Source organism: Hipposideros armiger, unplaced genomic scaffold (genome assembly GCF_001890085.2).
Source record: "Hipposideros armiger isolate ML-2016 unplaced genomic scaffold, ASM189008v1 scaffold_811, whole genome shotgun sequence".
Classification (NCBI taxonomy): domain Eukaryota; kingdom Metazoa; phylum Chordata; class Mammalia; order Chiroptera; family Hipposideridae; genus Hipposideros; species Hipposideros armiger.
In genome coordinates, this window is record NW_017732161.1 from 152,219 (window position 1) to 178,431 (window position 26,213).

Genomic DNA, 26,213 nt, shown 5'->3' on the forward strand with positions numbered 1-26,213 from the left:
TTGAAAACCTGAGTAAAATAGGTGATTTTCTAGGCATTTTAAAGAAAATAATTGACCCCACTAGAGATAGAAAACCTAAACAAATGAAAAACCACATTAAAAAAACCCAGAAATTAACGAAAGAAACCCCAAGGAAAAAATGGTTTTGAGGATGACTCTTTTAAGTTTTCAGAATACAGAGAATTTCAATGTTATTTAAATTGTTTCAGAGCGTAGAAAAAGAAGGAAGACATATGTATTCAGGGTTCTCCAGATAAACAGAACCAAAAGGATGTGCATATCAGTCAGCATAGATTGAATGGCTTAACCAACTGGAGGTTAGAAATTGGAGATCAGGGTGCCAGCACGGTCAGGTTGTCATAAGGGCTCTCCTCCTGGCTTGCAGATGACCGACCACCTTCTCACTGTGTTCGCACATGATGGAGAGAGAGGCAAGTTCTATGGTGTCTCTTCCTATAAGGGCGCTAATCTCATCACGCTCATGACCTCATCTAAAACTGATTACTCTCTAAAGACCCATCTTCAAATACACTTTCCAAAGACCTATCTTCAAATACCATACCATTATATTCAGGATTGTGGCTTCAACATATGAATTATATTTGGAGTGCAATTTCAGTCCATAGCAGTGTGTATATATGTGTGTGTATATGTGTGAGTGTGTATGTGTGTGTGTGTATATATATGTGCATATATATAATATTAACATATACATAATATACATAACATAATATAATCCAGAGCATTAATGGTATGAAATATTATGACCAAGTGGAGTTCATTGGATGAATGCAAAAATAGGTAAATATTAGGATATACATTTAATTCCATTAGTAGGTCAAAGGACAAAGAAATAAAACAAACATAATTATCTTAGTAGAACCATTTTTCTGACCAGAGGTACTGAGAAAAGGGACATTACAAGCTTGAGAGTGTGGAGGAATTCCTGAAATGAGAGCTGGGGAAGAGGACTACCTAATTACATGTATGATCTGACACAAGCCAAGCTTACAACTGATCTGTACACTTACATAACTGCGGAGGCTTTGAGGACTGACCTATAATGTAAAACAATACCCAGTTTCCAGACTGGCTCATGATTGGGGAATGTGCAGGGCAGACACACACAGCACAGCAAAGCTTTGAAAACTGAACTGAGAGTAGAACCACAGCCCACAGTTTGCAAGGTAGAGCTTTTAACCTAAATGTTGACTGATTGCTGACATTAGTCAATGTTCTCTACAGGACTTTAACAGGACTCGGGACCTCATAACATAATACTCAAGATGCCTATGAAACAATTCAAATTCATAGAAAAAAAATACCAGAAAAATCAGAACAATACAGCCCTGGAATTATCAAACTAGGAATAACTAACTAGCTAGGAATAACTAACTAGGAATAAAAAAGACTGAAGTGATGTGTGCAATAATGTCAATGAATCTCAATGGCACGTGCTGTGTGATGTTATTTATATGGCAACCTGAAAGAGACAAAATTACAGGGATGCTAAACAGATCAGTGGTTGCCAATGGTTAGGAGTATGGGAATTACTAACTACAAAGGAGGGCAGAATGAGATTTTTTTTTATAACTTATTTTTTTTATTAGTTTCAGGTGTATAAAGCAAAGTAATAGTTAGGCATTTAAACCCCTCATAAAGTGATAACCCACCCCCCAAGCTACTACCCCTCTGACATCTTATATAGCTGTTACAATACCATCGACTATCTTCCCTATGTTGTACTCCACACCCCATGACTATATATGCCTTTATATTTAGTTATAGCTGACATTCAATATTATTCTACTTCAGCTTCAGGTGTATAGCGCATTGGTCAGGCATCTACACAGTCTATGACGTGATCCCCCTGATAAGTCCAGTGCCCATCTGGCACCTTACGTGATCTTTACATTGTTGATTATATTCCCATACTGTAATAATTACCAATTTTTATTTCTTAATGCCTTCACCTTTTTCACCCTGCCCCCAACCCCATTCCCATCTATCACCCTGATAGAGCTAATACTTATCTGGCACCATACCTAGTTATTACAATATTATTGACTATATTCCTTATGTTATACCCTGCATCCCCATGACCACTGTATAACAACCAATTTGTACTTCTTAACCCCTTCCCCTTTCACCTATCCTTAAACCCCCTCCCATCTTAAAGAAGTCCCTCTAAGAATTACATTCAATTTCCCTCATCATCTTACTTTCTTTTAAATATTTGAACATATTCATCATATTTATATTTATAATAGATATTTTAATACCATTTTTTACAAATTCCATCATCTGTCATTTCTTGTCTGTTTCTAATGACTGAATTTTCTCATGGTTATGAGTTATATTTTTCTTCTTTATATCTAGTGAGTTTTAAGGGAATGCTGAACATTGCCAATTTTATATTGTTGACTGTTGGATTTTGTTGTATTTTAAAAATATTGTTTGATTAGTTTCTGGAAAGCAGTCACATGTTTTTAATTAGTTTATGCCTTTTGAAATTTGTCTTTTAGTTCTTTTAAGTTGGGTCTAGAGTAGTCTTTATTTTAGGATCCTATGGAGTAGGATCTACCTCCGCAGGACTCTGGTGTCTGCCCAATCCACCCCTTGGGTGTGTCGTACTTGAAAATGGCTGGGTGGTGCTCCAGCTCATTTTGAACCTGGCCACTGGGGGCACCAGCCCCAGGACCACCTTGGAGGGGATCCACTGTAGGTCTACTTCAGCCACAGCCCATGCCCCACCTGGGGCCACCTAGTAGGAGCCAGTAAGAAATCCACAGATGACTGCCACCTGTGCTGTGCTTGAAGGCACCTTGAGAGGCCAAACCATGAACCAAGGCCAGCTGCTGCTCAGCCAAAAGTACAGGCCGTACTCAAGCCTGATGCTGCTTGTTTGGGTTCCGAGAGCCTTTGAGAGACCCTAGGAGAGACTGCAGCTTGAGTCAAGGCAGGCAGTTTACATGAAAATGCTATTGAAAGCAGCCTGGGTGTGCCCGAAAGTTGGGTGGAGCCAGGTGCCTAATTGCCAGGATGTGGCGAACAAACTGTGGAGACTCAGATATGGCCGCCACCTGTGTTCGCATGCAGGGAAGAGGGAGAGCTCAGCAAAGAAACAATGGCCTCCGTCCCAAGCTAGACGACTCAGTTCCTCAACATTTGTCCCTGCAGCCTCTCCAGCTGCTGCCCCAGCACTGGAGCTCAGAGCAAGTGATTCCATTGATGGGTTAGTCCACGCTCAGTGCCTCGAAGAGGAGCGCCTGTGAGTGCAGCTGCATTCAGCCTCAGTCACAATCTCCACTGGTTTTCACAACCAAAAATTTGGGGACTTCTCTCTCTGGCACTGGAACCTTGATCCAGTGGGGTGGGGCTGGGATCTCTCGCTCCTCTATAGGGGATGGGTTGGGGGGGGACCCCCACAGCCAAAATATCCCTCCCAATCTTTAATGGTCACATGCAGGTGTGGGACCAGATCTTTCCGCATCTCTGATCTTCCTACCAGTCTGGAGGTGGCTTCTTTTGCACATCCTTAGTTGAAAGGCTTCAGTTCAGCTTGATTTTAGGTGATTCTCAATAACAGTTGTTTTGTAGATCAGTTGAAATTTTGATATGGTTGTGAGAGAAGGTGAACACAATATTTACCTACTGCACTATCTTGGTTGTCCCAACAATGGAATATTTTGAGAAATGAAACTATTCTGTATCTTGATGGTGGTATGATTCTATGATTCTATGCATTTGTTAAAATTCAGAACTGTACAACAGAGTGAATTTGTTATGTGAGCTTACCTTCCCAAGACTTTATGTATGGTAATCCTATGTGATTTGATCTGAGGTATGCCAGGATTATAATGAATTTAGTACCAAAGTTTATGTTAATTTATTGGTATGTAGTTCCCAGATTACAGAGATGATGACAATGAAAATCTCAAACTTGTGTGATCAGGTTTATGATTATAAATTTATAAGAAATTGTTAATTATTTTCAACTAGATTCTTGGCTGAGACCAAAAGTTTTCCTTGCCACCTACCTGTGTTAGGGATAGATAATTTTTTAGTTTACCCTTGCACGTAAATATATATAATTTTTAACTCCTTAGCTTTCTGTGGGCCCAGTCCCTACAGGCTATTTCAATATGGATTTATGCTCAGTTAATTTCCAAGCCTCTAGTTTATCAAGATTCATGTACCCCTCTAAGAAAGCCGAAATATCAATTCACACTCTCTGTGTTCAATTACCTTCATATTTTTGTCCTTTGGAGATTTCCCTTGCTTTTTGTGAGTATGTTTGTTATGTTAAAATGATATTTGCTATATTTTATTTATCATTTCTGTTATTTTGTGTTGGAAAGGTTTCAGTTTATCTTTATGGCCCTATTTCCAGAAAAAAAAACACCTTTCTTTTCTTTATTTAGATGACTTTAAAACACATTAATTTGCCCACATCTTTACAAACTGTAAAAAAAATACTGTGATATTAATTTTGAAGGAATTTTAAAAGCTTCAAATCAGGACAAAATTATACAACATGACCAACAAATGGTTCATGTAAAAAGACTAAAAGGCTTATATTAGGTTAATAAACAATGTAGTAATCTAGAATTCCTGCAACTAATTCCTTTTAAAGAAAACAATGAATAGAGAAAATGGTTAAGATGGTATAATTATGTAAATAACTTAAACTCTTCTCAGGCAAGTTTTTTTTTTAAGAGATCCTAATTCTAGCAAGAAAGTTGACATAGAAATTTAAAGATCTAGTGTACAAATTAATGGTTCTGGATGTTTGCTGTTCATCAGTTCTTAGAGACAAAAATGATTTAGCTCAATGTTAGCAGGGCTGAAAGGAAATGAATAAATGGTTGATAGTAATATAAATGGGTATCATCTTCTAAAGAGTAAGAAGGTAATATATAACAAGATCTTAAAAATATATTTGCATCATTTAAAAAAAGAATGCTCCTTAATTATATAGCTTTCTTCTATGTTCATTCTTTTATTCCTTCCTTTTTTTGTTCATTGACCAAAAGTGTTTGATGAGCCAATTATGTGCCAAGCATTATGATTATTCTGTCAATAAAAAGATGATCTAGACATGATTCTTTCCCTTCAGAAACCTTAGGCCTAATTATCTAACAGACTTCCTCTCCTGCATTCACACTCTCACCCTGCCCCCCACCCCCAAAGAGATGCATCAACTCCAAAGATATTAAAAGCTTGATAATTTAAAACAGGAAAAGAAAAACCCCACCAAAAACCTTTTCCACGTAAGTTTCTCTAACATCAATGCAAAGAATACAATAATAACATGAAAAATGAATATGGGGAGTTCTCCTTTTGCCCTGAGGGAGTAGCACAGTCAAAATTAACTTTTAGCCATAAATATATAAATAAGTGACAAGTATAGGGAAAAACTCTTTTTGAATGTTGGAGAACTGCCAACACAGGACTGTAAATTCTGAAGTGAAAAAAATTAATGTTAGACCTCCTATCATCTATATACTTTCTGCCCAGAGGTAATTCCCTGTGGTGTAGGTAAAAGAAACACCATAAATCTAGCAATCATTCTCAGTTAAATATACCAAGGTTGAAGTTTTTAAAAATGAGCCAACTAGAATTCATGGGGTAGCTTACCCAAAAGAAAGGAGGTACACAGAGAAAATCTCCAGAAATCTACAGTAGGGGACCCACAAGTTTTGTCTGCATACCAGAGTGTTTGTAGGTTGGGTTAATGCTCCATAAGATCAGACAAAAACAGCTTTCAAGGACAGAGCAATTACTGAGGGCTTGTAAGATAAACAATTCCCAGAGCTCACGTAGATCCAGAAATTGTTCATGTGCCTTTAAATCAAAGAGGAGAAATCTCACTGAAGACATGAGTAGGGTCACAACCTCAAGTGGCACCAAATTGGCCCTAAAATAAAGACTTCTCTAGACCCAAGTAAAAGAGCTTAAAAACAAATTTCAAAAGGAATAAACTAATTCAAAAGAAATGTGACTGACTGCTTTCCAGAAACTAATCAAACAGTATTTTAAAAATATAACAAAATCCAGCAGTCAACAATATAGATTTGACAACGTTCAGCATTCCCTCAAAACTCACTAGATATGAAGAAGGAAAATATAACTCATAACTGTGAGAAAATTCAGTCATTAGAAACAGATAAGAAATGACAAAGGTGATGGAATTTGTAAAAAAAATGGTATTAAAACATCTATTATAAATATGATGAATATGTTCAAATATTTAAAAGAAAGTAAGATGATGAGAGAAATTGAATGTAATTCCTAGAGATAAAAACCACAATATCTGACTTCCAAAATATACTGCTGGGAATGAACAGCATATTAGACACTGAAAACAAAACAAAACAAATCTGTGAACTGGAAGACCTAGCAACAGAATCTATCCAAAATAAAGATAAAAGACAGAAAATAATAAACAGCACAGTGACATGTGGAAAAATATCAAGTAGTCTAATGTATATGTAATTGAAGTCCCAGAAGGAAGGGAGAAGATGGAAAAAAGTCACCAAGAAATTACCAAACATGATGAAAACTATAGATCCACAAATGAAATAAGTTCAACAAACCCCAAACAGAAAAAAAACAAAGAAAATTACACCATGTCACATTATAATTAAATTGCTGAAAACCAGTGATAATGAGAAAAATTTTCAAAGCAGCCAGAGGAAAAAATGGCATATTACACACAAAGAAATGATTATTAGAATTCTTGCAGATCAAAACAACATGCAAACATCGTAAACCAGAGGACACTGGAGGGACATCTTTAAAGCTTGGGGGCTAGGGAGAATAATACTCTTACCCTAGAATTCTTCATCCAATGAAAATAGCTTTTACAAAAAAAAAAAAAGGCAAGGTAAAGTCCTTTTTAGACAAACAAAAGCTGAGAGAATTTATTGCTTGCAGATCAGCACTACAAAAACAATGTTCTTCATGTAGGAGGGGAATACTTGATGGAAATTTGGATCTATACAAAGGAATGAAGAACATCAGAAATTGTAAAAGTGTGTAAATATAAAATATATTTCCCCATAAAAAATCCATTTAAAAGATAATTGATATCTAAAGCAAAAATAACATATTGTGGAATTAATAACATATGTAGAAGTAAAATATATGACAAAAATAGTTTCAAATAAAGGCTAGAAAGGGAAAATGAAAGTATACTATAGTAATGAGTTGTTTGAAGGTAGACTGGCACAAATTAAATACTTATATTGTAAACTTTAAAACAAATACTTAAAATAGTTTAGAGCTAATAAAGCAATAGAGACAGAATGGAATCTTGAAAATTATTAAATTAATCCAATAATGCAGGCCAAAAGGAAAAATATCAGACAAGACAAATAGAAAACAAATGACAAGATGATAAATTTTAAACCAATGTATCAATTTCATTAAATGTAAATGATTTAACACTGTATTAAAAAGCAGAGATTAGGGCCGGCTGAGTGGCGTGTTGGTTAGGAGTTGGTTTGGGACGCCAGCTCTGAGCAGCAGGGCCCCAATTTGGACCCCACATGAGGGCCAGTGATGTTGTACCCTCTACAGCTAAGATGGTAAACAATAGTTCAACCTGGAGCTGGGCTGCCATGAGTCACCAGTGACAGCGTAGGCTGCAGTGGGGCTGGTTGGCAGTGAGCATGAGCTTTTGTGAGCTGCAGTGAGCAGCCGTCCAATGGCCAGAGAGCAACTGCCTCACCCAGGAAGAGCGCAATGATAATACCAGTATGGTCCAGTGAAGCGACGTCCTCCACGACTAGACTGAAGAAAAAAAGGACAGCAACTTGTCTGTTCCCCTTCTCTGATTCCCCAATGCTGTTCCCCTCCCCTAGTTCCCCAATAAAATCTTTAAAAAAAGTGGAGGTTATTTGATTCAATAAAATACAAGGAACAATTATATACTGCCTACAAGAAAAAACTTGCTTTAAATATAAAGACAAATGACCCTTCTAGGTAGGTGAAAAGTGGAATGATGAAAAATATCATGTTAACTTTATTCAAAAGAAATAATATATATTTTTCCATTAGGCAAAGTAGACTTCAGAGGTTGAAGTATTATCAGGAATAAAGAAGGACATTTCTAATGATAAACATTAATATGTTCGTCAGGAACACATACAAATTTATAACATATAGTCAAAACACAGAACTTCAAAATACACAAACCCAAAATTGATAAAACTCAAAGAAGAAATAGACAAAACTGCAAGTACACGCCTCTCTTAATATTTGCTAGAACTCATAGACATATAGTCATAAGGATATATTGGGTTGTCAGAAAAGTCATGACGCATTTTTGCAATGAAAAACAGAAAAAATATGTCATGACTTTTCCAACAGCCCAATAGAATACTTGAACAATGCTATCAGCCAACTAACCTAAGAGATGTTTATAGAGCACCCCATCCAACAAAGAATACACATTTTTTTCAAGGTCACATGGGACAGTCACCAAAATAAACCACATTCTGAGCTATATAACAACTTTCAATAAATTTAAAAAGATTGAAATTATACAAAATATATTGTCTGACCACAAAGACAATGACTAAAAGACCCTAGCAAAATTTAAAAACACACTTCTAAAATTGTAATAACCCATGAAACAGAAAACTCACAAGGAAAATGAGAAAATATTTTGAACAAAGTAAAAAACTGAAATCAACATATCAAAATTTATAGAAAGCAGCAAAAGTGGTGCTTAGAGGAAACTTATTATATGCTTATAGTAGAAGAGAAGAAAGATCTAAAATTATCTAAACTTCCTCCACAACAGACTAGAAAGAGAAGAGCAAATAAAAACTAAAGTAAGAAGAAATTAAGAAAATAATAAAGATGAAAGCTGTAATTAATAAAATAAAAACAAAGACAATACAGAAAATCAATGAAACCAAAAGCTGATTATGTTTTAAATGATCAGTAAAATCAATAAGCTTCTAGATACTTTGGTTAGGAAAATAAAGGAGAGAAGACACAAATCATTAATATAGATGAAATAGATAACATGAAAAGCCCTATAGGTGTTGAAGAAATAAAATTCATAGTTTAAATGTCCTCACAAAGGGAACTCGAGGTTCAGAAGGCTTCTCTGGAGAATTTTGCCAGGAATTTAAAATATAAATAATATCAGTTATATACAATCACTTCTAGAGATTAAAAGAGGAGGAAAAGCTTCCTAACTCATTTTAGAACACCATCATTATCCTGACACCAAAATTAAACAGACATTGCAAAAATTAAGAAAACTGCGTTCTAATATCCCCCATGAACATACTCTAAAACATTTATAGAATATTAGCAAATAGAATCCAGCAATGTTTAGAAAGACCATCACGACCCAAGTTGAGTTTAGCTCTGATGCAAGGTTGATTTTTCATTCAAAACTCAATCAACAACAATTAAATCAATGTCACCACACTAACAAACTAAAAATACAAAATTTGAACAAAGCATGCCGATTTCCTCTTCTGACATTTCTGGTATAAGATTTTTTTACTATCATTTATATGACCACCTTCTATAAGAACAAAATTCTGTCATTTGTAAAGAGCATAAAATTCTTTCTTTTAGACCACTCATCCTCTCTCTCGCTCTATTTCTCTCTCTCTCTCTCTCTCTCTCTCTCTCTCTCTCTCTCTCTCTCTCTCTCTGAAATGGAATATCTTAGGGAAAAACTGCAGACTTCAACATAATATAAAATGTTCAAAGGTGTCTGAGTGTAAAAATCAGAAATGTATAAAGNGGAAGGAAGCTGGAGGTAGTGCAATTCTAAGGAAAGTTCAGCAAGATCTCAAACCAAAGTCTTCCATCACAAAAGTCTAGCTTCTCCCAGAAATGGCATGCCTTAGTATCATGGCTACTCTCAATGGTTCACTGGGAGCAGCTGGTAGGAAGTATGGCTTCAGCATAAAAGCTGTGATGACTGTCAAGCTTTACAACTGGGGCCTGGGTCAGTTATGCTCCCCACAGCTGGAGCACTGGGAGGCACTTTCTCAGGCTCCCACGCTCCTTATTTATCACTCATTTGGCCTTGTCCTAAATTCTATTTGTCGTATACATGGTCTCTTCCTTACTGGATTAGGCATTTCTTAGGAGCAAAATTGGGCTCACCTTTGTGTCCTACTGTGTTTCACCTCACAGCATCCAAATAGAGTGCTGCTGTGTTACTACACTGAATTCTGGAATATATTGCCTCAAGCTTCTGTATTAGTAACTCCTTACAAAAGTAATAGAGATAATGCCCCCCTGAAGCGCATGAGAACTTGCTTCCAGAAGATGTAAAACACTATTTCATGATTGATGTTTTAAAAAAAGCATTCATTCAATCTCACTCACCTGGCTACGAAACTGTACACCTATCGGACTGTCCATTCTAAAACCTCCATGTCCATGAGGCAGTGAAGTTGAGCATTGGTTGATTATACCCCATTATTTACAAACTTCATCCCCAAGGCCAGTGGATTATTAAACATTTGGGTTAAATTTATAATTCATTTGATTCTTGACTTGGGAAATAATTTTCTCTGGCATGACACACTCTTTGCTATTTTCTCAGCATTCATTTTTAGGTAATATGAGAATGAATTTTTCAGGTACATTTTTCAGATAAAAAGAATTTAATAGTGATTCTCTAAGTGNCATTTATATGACCACCTTCTATAAGAACAAAATTCTGTCATTTGTAAAGAGCATAAAATTCTTTCTTTTAGACCACTCATCCTCTCTCTCTCTCTCTCTCTCTCTCTCTCTCTCTCTCTCTCTCTCTCTCTCTCTCTCTCTCACTCTGAAATGGAATATCTTAGGGAAAAACTGCAGACTTCAACATAATATAAAATGTTCAAAGGTGTCTGAGTGTAAAAATCAGAAATGTATAAAGCACTAAACACTACTAATAAAGCTGGTTGCACCCAATTGTTTTTGTTAATAAAACTGCTGTAATTTTAAAATTAATAGAACTTAGATATAGATAACAAGAGCAGCTAAAGTCAAGAAAGGAGATAATATACTGGCCCTCAACATCATCATGACCTGCCTTTTTTTTTTAATGTGTAATTTTATTTCCTTACCTTCATTTTTGTTTGGCTAAAATAACAATATAAGCATTGTAACTGATTTTTTAACGCTTACTAAATTATCAACATTTGTAATTATCAATTGGCAGATGTTTTAAAAAACTCCTCTAAAGCATGTGAGATAAAGATAATTATTTAATAAGGTATTATGCACTCAAATGTAAGCAAGACATTGGATAGTCATGATAAATAGGAGAAGACAGCATAAGAAAATAGCAACCTATGCCTTTTCGCTATGGTTCAAAAGACAAATTGTCCTCAAAACTGGAGTGATGTAAGGTCTTATGTCAAGAATTTCCCTGGGTCTAGGCAGGGACTTCTAGAGAAGAAGGTTTTTGGTATCTTTTGTCTTTTGTGTTGAATGTCATGTGTAATGTCAGGGAAGAGAGTGAGTTTCACTAAGGCATTTGGGGCACATTTCCTTTAAGCTCTTGAGAACTATTACCTAGAACGTGACTTGCAAATAAAGCACAAAAACACTGACTTGAGATGACTCAAAATTTCTAGTAATTAAGAGAAGTCCCATTTAAAAAGAAACAAACACTGCTATAGCACATTTTTTTACATACCTTATTAATGTTCTTTCTAGGTGTGAATCCATGTATGAAGCATTGAATTATATATTATTATTAATTATTATTATTATTGAAACTATGCTTTTGAGGAGGGCACCAAGACCCAAGCTCTCTAGAGTCTCTCTGCCGGGTGTTTGAATCTGCAGTGGAGATACAACAGATAGGGAAGGAAACAATAAGTCATTTCAGACACAGATGTCCATGAATACCTGCTAAAATATATTACTGGTATCTGTTTCCAAAAGCATATATCTCCCTTCATAAATATTTTCCAGATGTGTTCCTCTTGGTTGTAATCTAAAAATATCCCTGTTTCTAAAATAAAATAAAAATATATATGAATGGAGTAACATCTTAACTAAAAATGATATACTACTACCAATTATTAAAAGCCTAAAATGCAAAACAGGCTACATCCACAATCTGTAACTATCACATCACCCCTACAAAGTAGATATTATGGCCCACCTTGCAGCAGAAAGCAAATACTTAATCCACTTTGCATCTTGAGCCTTATTACATCCTCTCCCTACACCTAACAAACTTAGTGCTCATTCTATAAATTTGTCTGTTTCTCAACCAGCTTCGTCTCCCCTGACTCAGAATTTTGGCACACCTTTGTATTTCGGTGTCATAATTTTGTCTTGACCTAGTCATAGTTTCTTCTCGGGGCTACCCCTCCCAGTTCAGGCTAGCCCTTTGATATATGTACAGAGGGTGCCAAAAAAATGTATACACATTTTAAGAAAGAAAAGGTGTATTGAAATTGTGATACTCAATATATACAATAACGAAAGATGAACACAAGTCACGTTTGAATTCTGCAATTATAAGAGGTACTCAAAGTGGTTACCATCAGCGTCCAGACACACACACACACACACACAGACACACACACACACACACACACACACGTTGGACAATTAAGTTCTCGAACTCATCCTAGAAAAAGTGCTACATGCCTCATTGCTGAATATCACTATGGTCACCTTCGAAGTACTCCCCTTGGAAAGCTATGCACCGATGCCAGCACCTAGTCCACCCTTCAAAGCAATTTTGGAACTCTTTCTGGAGTGGCCATCAGAGCTGTCATCCTATTACCCTTGATGTCCTGAATGTCATCAAAATGTCTTCTTTTCAATATTTCCTTTATCTTTGGGTAGAGAAAAAACTCAATGGGGACCAGATCTGGTGAGTAGGGAGGGTGTTCCAATACAGTTATTTGTTTACTGACCTAAAATTCCCTCACAGACAGTGCCATGTGAGCTGGTGCATTGTTGTGATGCAAAAGTCATGAATTGTGGATGAAAAGCTCAGGTCGTCTAACTTTTTCACGCAGCCTTTTCAGCACTTTCATATAGTAAACTTGGGGAGTACTTCGAAAGTGACCATAGTGATATTCAGCAATGAGGTATGTAGCACTTTTTCTAGGATAAGTTTGCGAACTTAATTGTCAGACCTCATCAGACTATAGATGTGTATTTATTTTCTTGCTCAGTATCCCTTTATTTTTCTCAGAGTTCCTGTGAGGACACTCATGTGTCCTGCCTGGGACTCATTCTGCTCTACTCCTACCGCAGGGGTGGGATCCAGATTGACTCTTTAAATACCCCATCACTTTGATCTCAGTGCTTGGTTCAGGGTGAGCATATGAACTGAGGTGAGTTCTTTGGGGCAGAGTGGGAATGGATATGAGAAGAATGTTGGTAGCTTCCCTTCTAGAATCCCAGGCCATGTAAGTCTGAAGCTGCCGGTGGCTCTCTTGGCTGTTAAGGAAGGGAGTCTAGCTGAGAATGAATACAATGCTGTGGAAAGCAGGGCTAAGGAACAGAGGGAACACAGGACAGAGTCTACCATTAATCACCTTCCTGGATAGAGCCAAGTCTTATCCTTCAGATTCTCCATTTATGCAAGCCGATAATTTCCCTTCCTAAGATGGCCTGAGTTGCCCCTGACAGTTTCCTATCTTGTGGGTGGGAGTGGATAAGGTTGCCACGTGAGTATGTGAGGGGTAAATAGAGACAATGTGTAGAAAAGTCACTCTACAAGCCTCAGAGCTCTGAGTAGAGGAGGAGCTGGCAGGGGAGACTGAGAAGAACCTGCTGGGAAGGGCAGGGTGGTGGGGGGGGGGGAGGAAAGGCAATGCCAGGGCAGTCCTGAGAAGACAGTATTTCAAGAAGCAGAGAGGGATCAACAATATTAGATGCTGCCCAAGATCAATCAATGCCCTGAAAACCTGGCTTTGGCACCACGGAACTGACCTTGAAGATGCTGGTGAGAGTAGTTTAGGTATAGTGGAACCTGATGGAAATGGCTTGGGGAATGTGCGAAAGTTGGAAAAATTTAGATGATGGCTAGAGACAACTCATCAAGGAGTAGGGTTTGTAGGAGAGAGAGAGAGAGAGAGAGAGAGAGAGAGAGAGAGAGGGAGGGAGAGAGAATAGACTCTAGCAGGGGACAGGTCTAGGGAGTGTTTTCTTTGTTTTAAGAAAAGAGAGGCATAAATATAATTAAATATTGATAAAAAGAACCTAATGAAAAGAGAGAAAGTGAAGTAAAGAAGTAACAATTTATGATGGGAAATCCATGAGACATTGGGGGAAATGTGATGAGGCGCACAGGTAGAAAGGTGCACTTAGATAAGAAGAGAGGAGGTGGAGACATTGAAGAGTACAATAAAATTGGTTTTATAGACTCAGTTGTCAGCATTCCTATCTGATGAATACATTTGCACTGTGAAGTAGAAGGAAGGGTTACCTGCTGAGAAGAAGAAAGGGTAGAACTTGTGACTGAGGCAGACAAGGCCTGAAATAGTCCCTGAGCTAATAAGAACACTAAGCAGGATTGTTGGGTGGGGTTGAGGGCCTAGCAAGGTTGTGTACACGAATGTAAAGGAGTACACCCTGAAGAGTTGAAGGAGTTGCTCCAACAGCAAGGGACAGCAAGGGTCCAGGCAGAGGGAAGGGGAATGCTGAGCTTGTCCAGGGTTGACATAGAATGGCAGTCACTGTTTCCTACAGAGTTTGGAGGAAGTGAAGTAACTTTCTTGGGCATAGACTTTCTTTCTCTAGGAAATAATCCATCTATTTGTTTGTTTTTTTTTTTAATCTGAGGATATGTCAGGGAGAATTGATAGAGCTTATTGGTTAAACAGTGGAATGGAGAGTGGTGGAGGGGTACATGTTACATCAGGAATAAAGAAAATGGGCTTCTACGAGGCAATGAACAGTTTATTTTATGATGTATCAACTCATTTAATCTTCATAACAGCTGAAGGAAGTAGTTTTATTGAACCCATTTTATGGCTGAAGAAACCAAGACTCAGAGAATTAATAACTTGCCCCAAATCCCTCAGCAGAAAATGTCAAAGAACCTGCTGCATCATTATAGTAAAAGCAGTTTCTGGTGTATCAGAGACACATGTCAATCCATATACGTCAAGCTCTTTGTACTGTGGAAGAGCTACACTTTCATCTGATCTGGTCCTAAATACTATATATGTGATTGATGAGTACACCTCTGGGGAGAGCATCCCTGAGGAAGGCCTTAGGCACACAGCCATGGCTGGGTCAGACCATGGGAACAGGTGTCCTCCCCTAGGACTTGGGCAGGAAAGGCCTCTGCCCTGGGCCTCGCCCTTCAGAGGGCCCCACAAACCATGGACTTCTGTGAAACAGCTCACGGGCACTTACAATCCCATGCAGCACTCAACGCAGACATCCTTGAACTTGCAGAATCCTAAGCACGTGCTTTTGCGAGTCACATTTTTCATCCTTAGGAAAATACTTTGCATCTTTTTCTATGTCTTCTAGACAAATGCTGGCCACCACTGAATGCCATCAAAGTTTGTGGGTTGTCACTGACACTGCTTCTGAGTGCAGAGAGTTTTGGGTGTGGAACCACTTAGGAAACAGAAAAGGCAAATTAACCAATTTGTTAATTCCTTCCTCTCAGATGAGGTTATTGTATTAGACTCTTACCTAATGAAGTGGTATCTAGCATCCATGTTCTTGCTTTCCTAATCTTCTACATTCATTGTTGCACATAACACCTAGGGAACATTTTGTAGTATTAAACAATCTATACTACTCTTATATTTGTTTATGTATATATCTATATATACATATACATAAGTCTAGACATAACATGAGTAAAATACAATCTCAATTTTTTAAATGATGATTAGATGGACATTAAATGATGGAATTGTAAATAATTTTGTTGTGAAAGCATTTGATGAAATTTTATTAAGTTTCCCTAAAATATATAATTTTAGATTCATTAAATAATATACATTAAAATTTGTATTAATCATTATAATTTTATTTTGCATCTTAATTTTTTATATATCTTTCTGAATAGTCTAGAACATAATATTTTTGAAAAAATATAAACAAAATTTTAGTTTACATTTTTAATGAAAATATAGTCAAATTGAGTTCCCTTTGCATACAATTGCATTTTACTTCTTAATCTTTAAGGTTAGTGAGAATGAGTTCACGTTGAGATCATATTAGAAATAGAAAATGCAAAAGTAGAGCTCAGGGGAAAAAAGCTGAAAAGCATAAAGAAATAGAAAAATGTTCAAAGATGGAGCTTGCTTAAGTTTTTAAGAACTAGAAACAATAAAAGTGAGACTTATATTTAACATGACCCACATAAAATTTGCAAACAGGACATTATAAATTCTTTATTAAATACAGATTTAATTTCTGACCAAAACAATGAAAATGAACTAAAATTATTGTATTAGATTCACAGCTTGAACAAATCAAATGAAATCCCAGCAATTTTATATAAATGAAGATTTAATGAAGATATTATTCTAAGAGATGGTGAAAATCACTACATAATTTTTAGACATTTATATGATGAAAATAAACTATTTCATGAATTTCTCTTTAATAATGTTCAATTTTTTTTAAAATTTTTGTTTCATCCCCACATAGACATAATGCAAATTTTATTAAGAATTTTATTTGCTATTCCTCAACTGAGTAGTTTGTACAAATTTAAATTCCTTAAAAATAGTCTATGAACTACAGTGACCTGACATGACATTACTGTTAATAGAACACAAAATATGAGAAAATTCTGATTTTAACAACATAACTAGCATTGTTTTTCCTGAAATAAAGGCAAGAGAAATAAATAATACAGGTTAATTATATAATAATTTATGGATTTGGAGCGTCTTTATTTTACTACTCACTGAAACATCACCAGCAATCACCAACACACTCAAATTTGTACAATAATAATAAAATTACATTTTCTTGAAATCTTGTTCTCTTTCAGTTATATGAAAGTCATGTGTAACATATTTAAAATAAATATTTACTATTTTAAAGATATTTTTGTCACGATAGGGGGATAAGCATATTTTATTTAACAGTTTGATAACTTGCTTTTAATGTTTACATGTTTAGTTACGTGGTATATGGGCCTCCCTTTGTACTATTCCCACAGGCCTTTAGTAGTTAGCAAAGGACCCAGAGACTGGTCAACAGTTGTTAAATCAGAACCAATTAACCTAACCACGTGTAGATTCATTAATTTAACCAAGGGCATCTGGAGAACTACCTGATGGCCAACCTTAATACCACACTGGGATCATTTGGAAAGCAGCAATGCAAGCAAATTAACATAAGAGATTCAGCCAGAGTAAAAGAAATAAGAAGGAAGAATGCATGTAAGATGATCCTTAAATTGCTGGCTCACGTCAGAACCTTCCTGAAACATTGAATAGGGTGGACAGGAGTAGTTACGATTTTCACCCAAGACAGGTTTGGGCAAATTATTTTTAGATTATATGCAAATCTGGAGTGGCAATGTGTTCCTTATTTATTTCTGGTATTATTTTCCCTAAAAAAGAGAGAGGTGCTGGTATGTGGAAGCAATTGCAATAAAGCATGCTAGATGTGACTTAGTGGTATCATCTTCTCATTGAAAAATACCCCAACCTCATCCTATCAGTAATGGAAGTAGAGTATTTCTTTAGTTCATATAATGGGAAAAAATTACGGCTGTCAGAAATGATAGCCTAGACCACTTTTATAAACCATTTTCTTAAAGCTCTAAATCACCAGTGTTAGCACAATCTCTTGAATTTTCTTCTCATTCCATTTCCATGCTTCCTGTTTACATTTTCCCTCCTCTTCATTTTTTTATTGTCCTCCTTATAAGTGTTTATGCATGCTGTCATTTTGAGTAATGCTTCTCATTAAAAATTAAAAATTTGTTTTTCATATTTTGAACATATTAAGCCTCAAAAATTTGGGGTCTTTGTGATATAGTAATTTCTGTTTGGATTTATGACATGTTAGGGAAAAGAATCCTTTTCGTTTTGACAGTTGAGAAAATTTTTTCCAGTATCAAAACATATGTGGTAATCTTTATTAGGATTTTTATTTTAATATAAAAAAATACAAGCAGGAAAACAAAAATAGCAGCTAAAGTTGAGAGCACTGGGTTAGGTCAAAGAGACCTGAATTTAATCTGAGCTCTTCCTTTACCAGCTGTGTGACATTAAACAATTGGCTTAACCTTCATGAGCCTGAATTTGCTCGTCTGCCAAGCGGGTGTAAGTATGTTCCTATCTCATAGAGATGTGAGAAACAAAATTTTCTGTGTAAAGTGCTTAGAACTCTGTAAGGCATTTAGACATTATTACTGATTCCAGTGTTATTATAATTATTGTTGATTATTATTAATTGCCTCTTTTATAAAATAAAGTAATAACATTCCCACAATAGAAAATGTAGATGGTAGAGAAGCATAAAATAGTCTTCTTTTCTAACCTCTGCCATCCCCCTCTATTAATAATTTATCATGTGTTCTGCCCCAAAATTAGTTTGGGAACCAGCATATATACTTTGTACCCTGTCTTGAACTTTTGTCACATAAGGATTTATCTTGATTGTCTTTGTCTATACACACCTATACATCACCCTCATTCCTTATAATAACTGTGTCATGTTCCATTATATAAATGCTATAAATCATATAACTGATCTTCTTTTCCAGATTTTTTTTTTGCAATTATGTCTGTAAAGAAATGACTTAGCAGTAGAATTTCTGAATTAAGGTATACGTGTTTTCCACTTTGATGTATTTTGCCAAATTCCCCTCCCCAAAAGTTTGCACTAATTTACTTTAGTGATATTTTATGCATTCAGATATAGCCCTGGAAATATGTAAGTAAATAAATTGAAATAGATTTTTAAAATTAAATTCACTAGGGATGTGATTTATATTTTAGCAGGGCCCATGACCCATTTTGATAATTTTTGGAAAATGCGGGCTTTCATCTTTCTGACAATGTGCATTCAAGAAAATGCACATGTTCACATACATTAGGAAGCCTATGTGTGGAAGGCTGGACAATAGTCCCCAAAGATGTCCACATCCTCATGCTTGATTTTAGCCCAGTGAGGCTTGTCTCAGACTTCTGACCTCCAGAACCAAAATAATGAATTTGTGTTGTTTTAAGCCACTAAGTTTATGGTAATTTGTTATAGCAGAAATAGGAAACTAATATACCATTCATGTAGCCCAGATGAGGATTCAGCTTTGTGCACACATGTCCTGTATTGGAATATACAAGGGCATAGCTTTAGAAAACCAAAAAATCCTTTAGTACACAAAGCAGTAAAAAGTTGAGCTTTCCACTCCACCTCCCTGGTTCTCCCACTGTTCTCTCCCTAAGAATCTCCATGGAATGCCCAGGGTTCCAAGAGGCAGGTTGAAAACTAATCCTTTAGAAAATTAAATATGCTTCCCTCTGTGGTTTGAGAATGTATTTATAAATCAGAATTAGATTTTTCAATTAGTAAGTATTTATTGGCACTGATTTTAGCATACCTACTGTACTAGAGTCTAGGACACAAGATAGACTTATTTCCAGTCTCACAGGTTATAATGTATTAAGGAATGTAGCCAATTCCAATGCAATGTGGCAAATGTTTTGATGGGGAAACATTAGGGAGCTGTGTGAATGCCCAGAAGGGGTCTGATATGAGGAAGGCATAACAGGTTTTCCTGAAGGAAGGGACATCCGAGCTGAAACCAAGCTGAGTTATTCAGGCCAAGGATGAGCTTATGTAGCTTCAGAGAAAGGGGCTGGGTAAAGATAAAAGGCATGGTGCGTTGTGAATCATCCTGGTACAAGAAACAACATTTCTAAAGACCTAGAAGTGAGAGAGTACATGCTTTCTATTGTAATATCCCCTCCTATTGCTGACATTCAACTCTGCAAAATACAGCAAGCCTATAATGTATTGAGTACTGCCCCTCAATTCGTAGAGCACTCCCCAGCTCTTGGGGGCAAAAATTTTATCCTGCAGAAACAGCCTCCAAATCCAGAGGCAGTCCCAAAAATATTAGACCTGGAGCGCCATCATCGGGACTGGCATGTCTTTTGACCTATGCCTAGTTTCCAGTGTGTCTGAGTTGAGCACCTTGGGTCCCTGAATGCCCATGACCCTGCAGCCTTTCCTCCTAATCACTACAAGTGTCCATTACAACTGAATATTTCCTCATTTATTACTGACAACCTATTATATTCCAGGCACTGTGCTAGGTGATGATATAAGTATGCTCCATAAGGATCAGATTTTTGTCTGAGAACAGTTCACTGATGTATTTACAGCCCCTAAAACAATGCCTGGCACAAACCAGCCTCAATACGTACTTGTCCAATAAATGGCACAGACTCTGCCTTTAAGTTGCTTGAATCTAGTATACAAGACAAGCATATGTACTGACGACTTCAGTGGCAATTTCAAATGCGGCAAATACGATGATGGGAAACTGCACTGGAAACACAGAAGGAGGACCCCTTCCTCAGCGTAGGGTTCTTGGTTTGTATTTTGGTTCCCAAAAAGCATTGGCGCCCAACCTGAACTCGAATCTGCCCTCCCACCTGCCAGCCATTGTAAGAATAGTACAAAGCATTCCCTTCGTGTACCCTTCATCTAGATTCCCAAAATGTTATCACTTTCTATAGCTGTTTTACCCTTTTTTGATTCTCTGTGTGTGTGTGGTTGTGTAAGCATATACCATACATATCAATTTTTTTTTCTGAACCACTTAAGGATAAATTGTAGATACAATGCCCTCTTTCCCCTAAATATTTTAGTGAATATTTTCTAAAAACAAGGAATTCTTTAATAGTGATTTGAAGCAATACAATTATCTAATTTATTGAGATTTTGTCAATTGTCCCAATAATGTTCTTCATAAGCAAAAAAAAAAAAAAAAATTCCCAGATTGTGCCTTTTAAATTTTCTTTAATCTGAAAAAATTTCTGAATCTTTCTCTGAATTCTACGATATTGGCATTTTGGAAAAGTACACCCCAATTATTTTGTAGGATGTCCCTAACTTTGGGTTTATTTCATGTATTCTTGAGCTTAGATTCAGACTATTCACTTTTGGCAGGAATGCCACAGAAACAATGCTGGGTTCTTCCCAATGCATCATATAGGAGTGACATGCTATTGCTTTGTCCCAGTACTAACAATGTTAACTTTGATCATTTGTCTAAGGTTGTATCTGCCAATTTTCTCTACTGTAATAATATTTTACCCTTAGCAATTAAAGGAAGATCTTGTGGGAATATCCATTACTCCTTAAGCCATATAGTGGCAAGTGGCCTTCCTGTTTGAAATATTGAGCAAAAGGGGGAGGGGGAATATTCTTCACCCAAAAGGAAGTCAGATAATAATTAATTCTTGTTTTTAAGATGATTTGGCCCCCTTGTTATTGAACTACCAGGAACATTTAGATGGAATACAGGAAAATCTAGAAGAAACAGCTAAGATAAATAAGGCATAACACTTGGAAAAATTGTAACTTTATTTTCCTCAATTACAATTGTGAAATAGTCACACATTTTTCCATCTTTTATGAGGCCTTTCTTTGTAGTAGAAATTTTCTTTTGAAAAATTATATTTCCTCCATCTGAACCAAATTGTATTTCCTCTCTTTTCTGAGATTTTTACCACAGCCCTATCTATGGATGCTTTTGCTATAGATTTGTTTGCCTAGCAATTCAGGTTTCTAAAGTTTATGGAACAATAAATTTAGGAAGTGCCTCTGTTTTTCCTTAGGATGTTTGTCATAGAATTTTCTATCTCACAGTATATAGTCATATGTTGTCACTTGTATATGATAATCTCTACAGCTTTAGAGTGGTACCAAACAGCTTTTGAATTTATCAGTTCAGTTACTAAGAGAATTAGTTGAACAAAACCCACAAAATTTTAGATAAGAGCCTAATATTTAGACTACAGATATAAAACTAATCCAATGAACTGATCATTGTTCATTGTCAGTAGAAGTAAGGATACAAAGATACTATGATACTGTTCATTCATTTGGAAAATAATTATTTTAAGTAAACATTATTAAAGGAATATGTAAGTTGGTTTACATTATAAAATGATAATGATATAACTTTAAAGAAAATTTATGAAAAAGTTATGCATAGCATAAAAGTATTATCTTTTCTAAAAAATATGAAAATAGTATCAGCCCTGCCTAAAAAATATGCATCAAAATACCACATAGGATTTTACCAATTTATGATTTGTGTGAGACACTAGAAAAGTAAATTAAATGGGCATGGCTCTTGGACTGTGAGTTTATATATAGTTTAAGGCACTAAAAACAAAAATGAATAATAGTTCATGTCTGATCCACACTATTTTTAAAGCAAATATATATTTTTAATTGTATTTTTAATTTTTGTCAAGTGGCATCTTCAAGTAGGTAATAATAATCATTTTAATGAGTAAAAGAAGAAAACCACAAGTTATTCTTGTGATCAGCAGAAAAAATAAAGAGAAGGATTAACACAATAGTAATTACCTGAGCAGATGGATTCCTAATCCTGGAAATAAACATGCTAATTAAGCTACACCACAAATGACAAGGCATTAAGGTTTTCTGAGTCTGGAGAGATTGTTATTCTAATTTACTAGTGTAACTTAATTCTCATTATATTAAAAAAGTATTTAATCAACCAGCTTTTTTTAATTGTCAAATTTATTTAGGCAGTTTATTTTTTCTGTAAATTTCTTCTATGTGTGTGAGTTTCTATAGGGACAGACTTTCTCATCAGTGTATTCATGATTTGTTCAATATTTACATTTTTCATAGAGCAGGATCGAGTTTTGTTTTATCACTGATGCTTTTTCTGAGTGCTGCCAATGGGTGTTAATTGGGAAATGAAAGATCATAACGCTGACCCTTTCATAGTTACCCTATTCTGCCTTCCTTTAAAGATGAAAAAAAATATATTATTAATTGGAATTTACAATACTTTGACTGATTTAGATGAGTTACATATTTTGAAACTTCTATGACCAAACATTTGGAGGAAATTGACAGGAAGAATGAAAATAATGGGTGGAAGACAAAGGTTTGTGTGAATAAGTCAATGTGAGAAAGAAGCAAGAGAGACGATGCCATTATTTTCATAATTATGTATACGTGAGAAGCTTAAATTATCTAGCCAGTAACTGATCACCACAAAGTAGTTTTTAGAAGGTCACCTGGATGACATACAATTAGCATGACATTTCTGAGTGGTTGAATGCATATCTATATGGAAGAAATAAATTTTTAGGGTAAAAAGAGTCATCTAGGAAAAAATTCTAAAGATGGTTTTGTTTATTTTCTAATTGTTTCCCAGCACATTAGTGTATAGAGCATGCAGGGGATGTGTGTGCTACTTTCCTGTCCTTTTTCCTATGCTTATATTTTAGTGTAACCATGGTATTCTCTTCTTTTATATCAGGAGATATTTTAGCTTTAGGGCTGGCCAAGTGGCTCAGTTGGTTAAGAGCTCACTCAAGAGTTTGAGCTCTGAGCAACTGCGATTCAAGTCCCCGCCCGAGCTGAGCTGCCATTGAGCTGCCAACAGGTGGCAGAATGGCTCACTTAAAAAAAAAAAAAAAAGTATTTTAATTTTTAAAAAGATTTAATTTAAGACAGTTATATAAATTTAAGTCACCTGTTTTAATCCAATTCAACAAGCATTTATTGAATAACAATGATATATAAAACATAAAACTGGCAGTATGGAGTTATACAACCTAAAACACATATGGCCCCAACCACTGAGATGCTGCTACTTGAAGTGTGGCACATGGACCGACAACACAGGCATTTTCCAGGAATTGTAGAAATATAGACGTCCGTGCTCCACCGAGCTCTTCTAAACCAAAACCTGCATTGCAGCAAGATCCCCAGGTGATTCAAGTGCACATTAAATTTTGAGATGCACTGTGTTAGAAGACCACAGCCTAAGGAAAGAAATAGATTCTAATATTTTTAAAAAGGCAATAATTTCATAAGACATTCTCTAACACAGAAACAAATATTATGGGAGAATAATAGAATCTAAACCTGATTTTAAATCTGCCCTCTTCTGTGTTATACTTTCCCCATGATACATCAGCATTTTCTGAAGTGTGCCCCTGGTCGAATGTGTTTGAGAAACAGTGTACAAGGTATACTGCTGTTTAGAGATGCCTTGTTCATACGTATGATTAAAGATTTTAGGAAATCCTGAAATAAATAAGTCTATTTTACTTTCACCCAGGATTCCACAAATATGCTTAAATATGCAACTTCGATTTTCATTGCATGGCACTATTAACATCCTTCAGAACTGATGTTCTACGGAATATGCTTTGGGAAACACGGCATTTTCTGGGTCTACAACACTTTGCTCATGAATTCTTTAGTAGGATTCTCCTGCTCGCCATTAACTTTCCTCATTTTTCTTTTTATAGTTAGAAAGTATCCCTGAATCAATTAAACCTTGAATATAGGTATGAACAAAAAATACAATTTAGCTGTGATACCATGTATATAATAATATAGGAAGTCGGAGGTAAATTAATTCAATCATTCTGTTCATAATCATCCAGATCTGGATAGATAAAGTTGTCTTTGAACAAACAGTATGCTAAAGTCTGGCCTCTGCAAAGCATTGAAATTAAGCTGGATCCTGCAAGTAATGAAAGGGAAGTTTTGGTTAACTACCAATAATGAATAATTCATTGCTGAGATTATGAATAAGAACAATTGTCATGACTAAGATAATGTCTCTGAAACTGACATCGCATTTGAAATAGAGTAGTTTATGGATTCAGCTGAGAGAGAGGAGGTATATATTCTGTGCTGGCAAATTGTTGAAATTCAGAACTTCCTTCAGGGAACAATAGGTGCATGGTTCCATCAAATTAATGGTGAGGAGCTCTTAATACTCTGAAATTCAAAGGCAATGAAGCCAAAGCACATGCCAAGGAATGCATAATTCTCCATTCTTCTTTGAGCTCTTGAGACCTGCCATTTGTTTGTGTAATAAACAGATAGGTAGACTTGAGGGAAAAGAATGTGGTAACGTTCTCCATTTCCATTTCTCATCACTAATAATGACCATAATTAGATTAAAATTATTATCAAATTCACTGAAAAGAGGAAGCCTAAAAATATTTTGGGGTCAAAAATCTGGTTTAATGTAAAGAAAAAGTCCACTTGCACTTGGTTAAGTTTCTTACTAGATATATGACTGATGAATTCAGCTATTCAATTCGTAGGCAGAAAAATTGAAGTGAAATGAAATAGTTTATCTTCTACTTGTGCTACTATATAAAGACAGTAATGCCATTCATGGGGAAAGAGAACCAAAAGAATATGTCACAAATATATATCCAGTGTATTATTCCCGGTAATTTTAAAGCCCTTGAGCAGTCTTCTGGTCCAATTACCTGATCCACCTAAATAAAAGGTGTTATGCCCCTGGTTTATCTATAAATATATATTTATATATTTATGTTATCCACATGTGTGTATAATACATATAGGTATCATATATACATGTATATATATATATATATATAAAGCAGCCCACCAATGTGATGTCAAGGGGAATTCCAGCATAACTGCAATAGAGAAAAAGGTGTTCATTTTCAAAAACACAGATTTTTTTTTTAACTCATGAAGAAATAAATACTCCTGTTTGGTCAAATCATATCCACATACAACAGGGAAATTTCATTCACATTCATGAAACCAGGTACCCCCAAATTTGTACTTAAGTCATAGTCTGAAAAGGTCATTTGTTAAGTCAGATATTTGAAACTTCTTTCCTAGAAATGATGTTATAAATTTTCAGGTTTTCAGGGCAGCTCGCAACTTTGGTTTGAAGTGATATGCAGCCAAAGTGGTCCTAAGACCATCCTGAATCCTTAATGCCTGTCTCTATCTGGACTTCTGAGCCACTTCACTCTGAACTCAATTCTATGGAACAATATTTGTTCAGCATTTTCTATGTGTCATGCATTAGACAATTAACTTGTAATTTGTCCAGGACCTGTTGTCTATCTCAACCTTGAAGACTGAGCCAATTTATGCCCCAAGGCTTTTGTGAATATGCTATGACTGTCTTCCAGGAAAACTGAAGCCCCAAAGTAAAATAGCGAATTTGAGATGGTGGGGGTTCAGTGGTTCTCGAA

General features: G+C 35.8%; 1 protein-coding gene across 1 annotated transcript in view; it reads right to left on the minus strand.

The window, feature by feature from the left end:
• The window catches only part of TMEM244 (transmembrane protein 244), a 48,483-nt gene that overhangs the window by 15,374 nt on the left and 6,896 nt on the right, over nucleotides 1-26,213 (minus strand). The window contains exon 4 of the mRNA XM_019628836.1: nucleotides 25,603-25,640. Coding sequence (XP_019484381.1) covers nucleotides 25,603-25,640 — 38 coding nt within the window. The remainder of the gene's footprint in view (nucleotides 1-25,602; nucleotides 25,641-26,213) is intronic.